General features: G+C 42.4%; 1 protein-coding gene across 1 annotated transcript in view; it reads right to left on the bottom strand.

The window, feature by feature from the left end:
- The window catches only part of COL4A2 (collagen type IV alpha 2 chain), a 141,113-nt gene extending 134,078 nt beyond the window's left edge, over positions 1-7,035 (bottom strand). The window contains exons 1-2 of the mRNA XM_010728555.2: positions 6,848-7,035; positions 6,675-6,735 (exon numbers count right to left, since the gene is read on the bottom strand). Of these exons, the coding sequence (XP_010726857.1) occupies positions 6,675-6,735; positions 6,848-6,891 (105 nt within the window). The 5' untranslated portion in view covers positions 6,892-7,035. The remainder of the gene's footprint in view (positions 1-6,674; positions 6,736-6,847) is intronic.
- Between the last annotated feature and the right edge of the window lie 6 nt (positions 7,036-7,041).

The following is a 7,041-nucleotide window of genomic DNA, read 5'->3' as shown; positions in this document are numbered from 1 at the left end:
AAAAAAGTGCTCTAAACCACTGAATTAAAATGATTATAATACATCTGTCAGCTTATATACATAACAGAATAAAGCCACAATGCTGGTTTACATTTTGGCAAAGTCAATTCTGTTTGGACTTATAAATCATTTGTTTTTTTTGCACAAAATCTTAAAAAAATAAATGTTAGGTTTAGAGTCATAATGCATAAAGACTTCCCGTGGTGCAATTACTACACAATAAAAGCCAGATGTGCTACTTTTAAAAGTTTGTGGAAAAGCAATGTTAAATGTTTGAAACAACTTTGGTTGCCTCCAGAGAAAGGTGATAAAACAAGATGCTTTTATGACATGATAACGTACCATGACAGGATTCTTGTCCCTCAATGTCAACACTTTAACCTCTGAGAAAATGGGAAGCTGATAAAACTGCCTCTTCTATCAAATGCGGTGTAGCATGACTATATCACATTCAATTCATAGTAAGTCTAAAAAACAGAATCACACTGAAAATATAATTGCAGACATCCCCTGCGCATGCCTCTATCTACTCATAAAATAAAATGAGCGAGGGATGTATGTGTGGTTCTCTACTGAGGGATTACAGAACAGAGACATGCACAAGAACCTCTTTCTCATTGCGAACTCCAGGGAGAAACTATATACTGCTTTTGGTGTCTGTAGTTCCTGAATGAATAACTTAAAGCAGTCTTAGCTTTCTAACGCCTCTATATAAAGAACTGTCTAATTTAATCTGCACAGACATAGTAGAAGTAGTTCTTAAATCTACCTAGGAAGATTGATTAATTCATAAGAATTTGGGTCGAGTATTGGCTTCGTAGGCAAGACAGCAAAAAAGAATTTCATGAAAGCAATTGAGAAATAGCAAGGAAACTATCTTATCAATGAGTGGATGAGTGGAGCAGGCAGCATATGAGAAAGAAAGGACGAGAAGTAAGGAATTTATAGCTATAGAACGAGACTCTGTTTCCATATACATAATATTTGCAGAGAGTGTTAGTCTGCCTGATGTCATACAGATGCTGACAGGTGAAATCCTGCCTCAGATAACGGAAAAAACATAAAAATCTCATTTGGGCAGCCATCCTGCTGCCTGTCTGCAGCATGACACACACTGACATTCAGGATGGTGACATGTCAGATTCAGGCATGATAGTGTCAGTGGAAGTGAGGGGCCCTGCAGCTGCCTTCATGCCACCTCCTTTGCTCAGAATTCCTCCCAGTTCTTTGGCAGAACAGCCCCTTCTACACATATTTGTGACTGAACGTAGAAAGAGCCCCTTCAAACTACCCAGTTACTCTTTAAATGTCCAAAGAAATGGTGTATAAAGCAATCAGATATACTATGATGACACTCCAAATATCTTTTTTTTTTCTCCACATATCATTATTCTGGCCAATTTTCTTATCAAACACCACTGTTACTCAAAGAAAGATGAGCCAAACCACTCTCAGTTAAGCAGACATAAACAAAGCTTGTCTGTAAGCAACAGAACTGTCCGAAATCATCTCACTGTAGTGCTGAAATGATGCTGTTCTAAAACAGGATTGTCACATTTCTCTTTGGGAGATCTCCTAGAAAGAGTTATCTCTCAAGTAGTGCGTAGGTGCAGAAGTTGATATGTCAGATTAACTTCTCCAGGCACGTCCAACTTGTGGCACAGGAGGCAGTGCAGTGCCAGCCCAAGTGATGGCAAAGAAGTTTGTGGATTTTGATACGTTGGGTCAAAAGAATTCTGTGAAGAGTGTAAAATACACAGCCGTGCTTTCTGCTGCGATAAAGGAATTTGAGAACAGGCTTCAAGATTGCAAAAAAATTATCAGTTTTTTGGTTTATTTGACAGTCCATTCTCAGATGGCATAACCTGTGAATTTTCTAATGGAATGTATGGACTTGCAATCAAAAATCTGATCATCTCTCTTTAGCAGACTTCTATAAGCCCTCTCTTAGCAGAGAGAAATATCCCTCACTTCACAGTCACACCTTATTCACGTAATCACTTTTTGCAGTACATACATTTGTGAACAGCTGCTCTCAAGGATGTAGTATAGGAAGAGTAAAATTTCAGCAAAAATCTCTGATGAACACCTGGAGAGCTCTCTGAGAACTGCAACCACTGCCACTGAACCTGACATTGTGGGGCCAGCATCACAAAAACACTGGTTTTATGAAAAAGATAGCAACAAAACCATATGTTCTAATAGTAATAATAAAAATTAAACATTAAAATAACTTTTGTTACTTTTATACATTAACTGTATCCCATATTTTATGAAGTGAATCTTAGTGCATGCATTCACAGTGAGCATGCCCAGAAGGGCAGACTGAGTGCTCCAGTCTTGTTTCCTTCAGCCTGGAAATCCTGGGTCAACATAAACAGTCCTCCTGCTTCCACCAGACAAAATTTTTGAGATGAAAAGAAACAGAACACACTGGGGAAAACCCGCGTACATGATAGCTGTAGAGCGCTGAAGTATGATTTAGTGCATTAACTTGTGCTAGTTATCTCATTTCACTATAAAATCAATAGAAAAACGTACATAGTACTATTGGTTCCATCCATTCTTATTAGGGATTGCTGCTTTTCTCTTTTAGATGCCATTTCCCATAATACATCCCTTTACAATGTTACAGAAATCAATAGAATCTTATTTCATTCATACTGACTCAATTTTCTTTCTATATAAATCTCTCTATACATCAATACTTTTTTTTTTTTTAAATACATGACAGTTATGATCAGTTACTCATAGGTATTTTTGCGTATGTTATTCTAACTTTCTAATAACTTTCTTTAGTCTAAAATTCACTCCTTTTCTGAGATTCTATTGCTCTCACCAGCACACAGCTTTAGAAAAAGTAATTTTTGTTAGGAGCAGTCTGAATAATGTACTAATGGAGCACCAATAAGGTAATCAAATAGAATCATAGAATCATAGGATGGCCTGGGTTGAAAAGGACCACAAAGATCATCTAATCTCAACCCCCCAACCATGGGCAGGGTCACCAACCACCAGACCAGGCTGCCCAGAGCCACATCCAGCCTGGCCTTGAATGCCTTCAGAGATGGGGCATCCACAACCTCATGGGACAACCTGTTCCAGTGCATCACCACGCTTTGTGGGAAAAAGTCCTCCTAATATCTAACCTAAATCTCCCCATCACGGTTTAAAACCATTCCTCCTTGTCCTATCACAATCCACCCTTGTAAATAGCAGTTCCCCCTCCTGTTTGTACGCTCTCTTCAAGTACTGGAAGGCCACAATGAGGTCTCGCCAGAGCCTTCTCTTCTCCAAGCTAAACAATCCCAGTTCCCTTAACCTTTCTTCATAGGAGAGATGCTCCAGCTCTCTGATCATCTTAGTGGCCCTCCACTAAGTTACAAATGTTAGAAAAATTAGATGTTACAAAGCTACTTAAAAAGAAGTATGTTTTGGAAAAGACGACAGTTAAAAAAAAATCAGCTTTATCAGAAGGTATATTCTATAAGAAGAACAAAATAAAATTATATTTTGAACATAGTACACATGCAGGGAGAGAAAGGAAGAAGAAATCTGTGAATACGACTAAATTTGGTATAGCGACTACAATTTATTTGAGACAGATGAACATTTAAATCTATAATGTAAAAAAGTTCCAAAGTTACTCAAGGCCTTTAGCATCACCAGCCAATGTATGCCAAAGAGTACAAAAGATAACTGGAGCCTTATCCACTCCATTTGGCTACTTCTCCCAGTATTTCCACCCAGGGATTCCTCTTCCTTAGCTCTTTTTGAGCCAGAGGCTGCCATTCCCTCCCCTCACCAAATCCACCGTTTCTCCTGCCTCAGTCCTTAGCTATTCTAAACATCCTCTTTCTTCTCTGTTCAGAAACATCCATTCCCTAGCAGCCACAACAGTCTGCCAGGAAGATGCCCAGTCAAATGCTTTGGGTTCCGCCTTTTATCTGTCCTTCCTTGTTGGCTTTCTCCTTAATCTCACTGCAGTGTCTTCACATGTATAATTTCACTCATTCAGCAATGTTTATCCTCAGCAACTGGAACTCATTCACATATGTGGCTATCAAATTCAACTGCTCTGCTTGTCTCATTACAGGCAGAACAATGATTTTTAATCTGCTCCTGCAGACTTTAATAATTCATTGCATTTTTGTTTTTTAAACCCAGGCTAATGAAAGTCTACATACCATTCACATGTTAATTTGTGTAACAAACTGTAACAGATCAATGTGACAAACATGATGGCAGTATGAAGAGAATGGGGGTTTTCCTGACATACAGAAAACTTGGAATTCAAGCCTTCTCCTCAATCACAGTCCTTATGCACAAAATAAATCCTCCATACAGCTGCCAGCCACCCACCCGCAATTTCTCAGGTGCTGCTGCTGTTTCCCACACAAGCCTGCTCTGTCACATTGCAAATACATTCAGCAGGGGTGAGGCTGAAGAAGCAAGGAACCCCTTGTTCTCTCCCCTAGCTTCTCTTTGCAGATCCAGCCCAAGCTTCCATGAATGTGTTTGGGGATCTGATCCAAAGTTAGGTCTTCCCACTCTTCTTTTCTTGAAGGCTGGTTAGTTTAACCAATAACTTCCCAGTTCAGCTCACCGTGTGACTACTGAAAGATTTGCACTGGCTAAACAGAGAGAGTGGCATATGAGCAAGAAAAGGGTAAGTATTTTGGTAGCAACAGTGCTCTAATTTCTTATGGAAAGATGACCATACTTCATCACTCACAGATGCACAGCAGAGCTTCATCTTCCACACAGCTGCCATCTTAAAGATGTTAAGTCAGGGAAAATGGATCTCCATGCAGGACACCCAGCTACCATAAAAGGGAGAATATATTTTGTACAGATTTTAGCAGCAGTGGCCAGACTGCATCCACTAACTTGAGGAGGTAGCTCATGTACCTCCTCTGTATCCCTCTATGCTAACACTGCAGCCTACAAGCCAGAACACGAAGATATATGAGTCTGTGCTATGGCTAAAACTCAGGTATCATGCCACGCACCCTGCAGCACACCTTCACAAAGAAGAGGCGTACCACAAACGATACCTTGTTCTATCAGCTAATCCCAGTGATTTCGTTCCCCAGCCTAAAATGCTTGCATTGTCATCAGACTGCTCCACATACAACAGTGTCTGGCAATATTGTCATTCACTACACACAATTCAGCAGGATGATTCCACCAAAAGATCATGGCAAGGGAAATCAGCACGTGACACTCGAGTTCCTCACTCAGTGCCTTTCCTGTGGGACCGTGTGAGCTGCCTGCCAACTTTCGCTTTGCCACAGAGGGAACAATGCACCCCAGTATCCCACCTGACACCAACAGCCCAGTGCAGACCTAAGGGCCAGCTGCAGCTTGAGTGTGAAACCTGTATGGTGTGCCACAATACTAGCTGCAAAACTCCTAGTATTTCCCAGTTCTTAGTGCATTATGCCACAGAATCATAGATTGGGCTAGGTTAGAGGGGACCTTACAGATGATTTAGTTTCAACTCCAACCCATTTCACTGCAGCCACGTAACCACATAAAAAAGGGGTAAAACTCCAGAGTGGGATTAAAATGTAAGTAGGATAGCTCTTAAAAAACATAATTGAGGTTCAATTTCTCCTAGCATGTGGCCAGGGAGCATCACCCCAGCCTAATGGCTGACAGACATGGCCACAAGCCAAGCCTTTGCGACCTCCTGGCCTGCAGCAGCCAGGCCTGATCCTAAGCCTACTCACAATAAGGAAAATCATCCCAGTGAACTCACCAAGCACTGGGACAGGCATATGCAAACTCCTCCACTTCTTTCAAACCCTCATGACAACGATGAAGAGCTAAAATAACTTCTGTTTACATCAACATCTCAAGCAGATACTCATAACCACCTATTGCAGCATTATTTTTTTTTTAATTTATTTTTAGACTTAATAATCATAGAATCATAGAATTGTTTGAGTTTGAAGGGACCATCAAAGGCCATCTAGTTCAACCTCCCTGCAACGAACAGGGACACCTACAGCTCAATCAGGTTGCTGAGAGTCTTGTCCAGCCTGACCTTGAGTGTCTCCAGGGATGGGGCACCCACCACCTCTCTGAGCAACCTGTGCCAGTGCCTCACGATCCTTTATGTAAAAAACTTCTTCCTTGTATCCATTCTAAACGTCTCTTAATTTAAATGACAATTTATTTATAAACATGCTTCTCACTTGTACAATGAAGCCGTGTCTTCAAATTCTCAGTCCTCAAATGAGGTCTGTACAGGATTAAACACATTTCACCTGCAGGTTCACTTCCCTCCGCACTCTGGTATCTGTAGCACTGCATTTCTGACCCGCCCACCTGCCTCGGTGCTTTTCTCATGAAAATGAAGGCGTCTCGGGGTTTGCTTCTAATTGCTCGCTACGGCTTTAACAAATTAGTCATCCAGAGCAAAAGTAACTGTGGAATCCTTCAAGCTACCTGACAGCGAAGCCCCTCGCTTCTCTGCTAAACATCACCTCGCTGAAGGCAGCAATCTGTAAGGCTTGCAGAGATGATTTGTTGGTTGTTTCTTTAAATGGCATGACAGATAAGCCATCTGGCAAAGGGAAACGCGGCTCCCCGCTTGCAGGTACCAAGGAAACCGCCCTCGCCTTCCTTCTTCTCAGTAAAAGCCATCCCCAGTGCGCGGTACTTACGGCATCGACTCTGCCGGCCAACAACACGACTTCCAGCAGCACCAGCAGAAGCCCCGCGTCCCTGCGAGAGAAGTGGACAAACTCAATGCTGGTCAAAGCGAGCACAACACAAGCACGTGATAAACCCCGCAGCAAAAGGTGAATATGACTTTAAAAAAGTTGCAGTTACTTACTGACAAACGAAAACACGCGCGCCGGGAAGCGGCGAGAGGTCCATGTCGCCTCCTTCCCAGCCGGGGGGCTCGGCTCAGGGCTCGCTGGCTCCGCGCGGCCGTCCCTACGAAGCAGAGCAGAGCACAGCCCGCATGTAGCGCCGGACTCGGGGAGCGGCCCCTCCGCAGCCACGGGACGGCGGAGCCCGCGTCCC

Source organism: Meleagris gallopavo, chromosome 1, assembly GCF_000146605.3.
Source record: "Meleagris gallopavo isolate NT-WF06-2002-E0010 breed Aviagen turkey brand Nicholas breeding stock chromosome 1, Turkey_5.1, whole genome shotgun sequence".
Classification (NCBI taxonomy): Eukaryota; Metazoa; Chordata; class Aves; order Galliformes; family Phasianidae; genus Meleagris; species Meleagris gallopavo.
The sequence above is the reverse complement of the archived record's forward strand: the minus strand, read 5'-3'. Positions and strand labels throughout refer to the sequence as shown.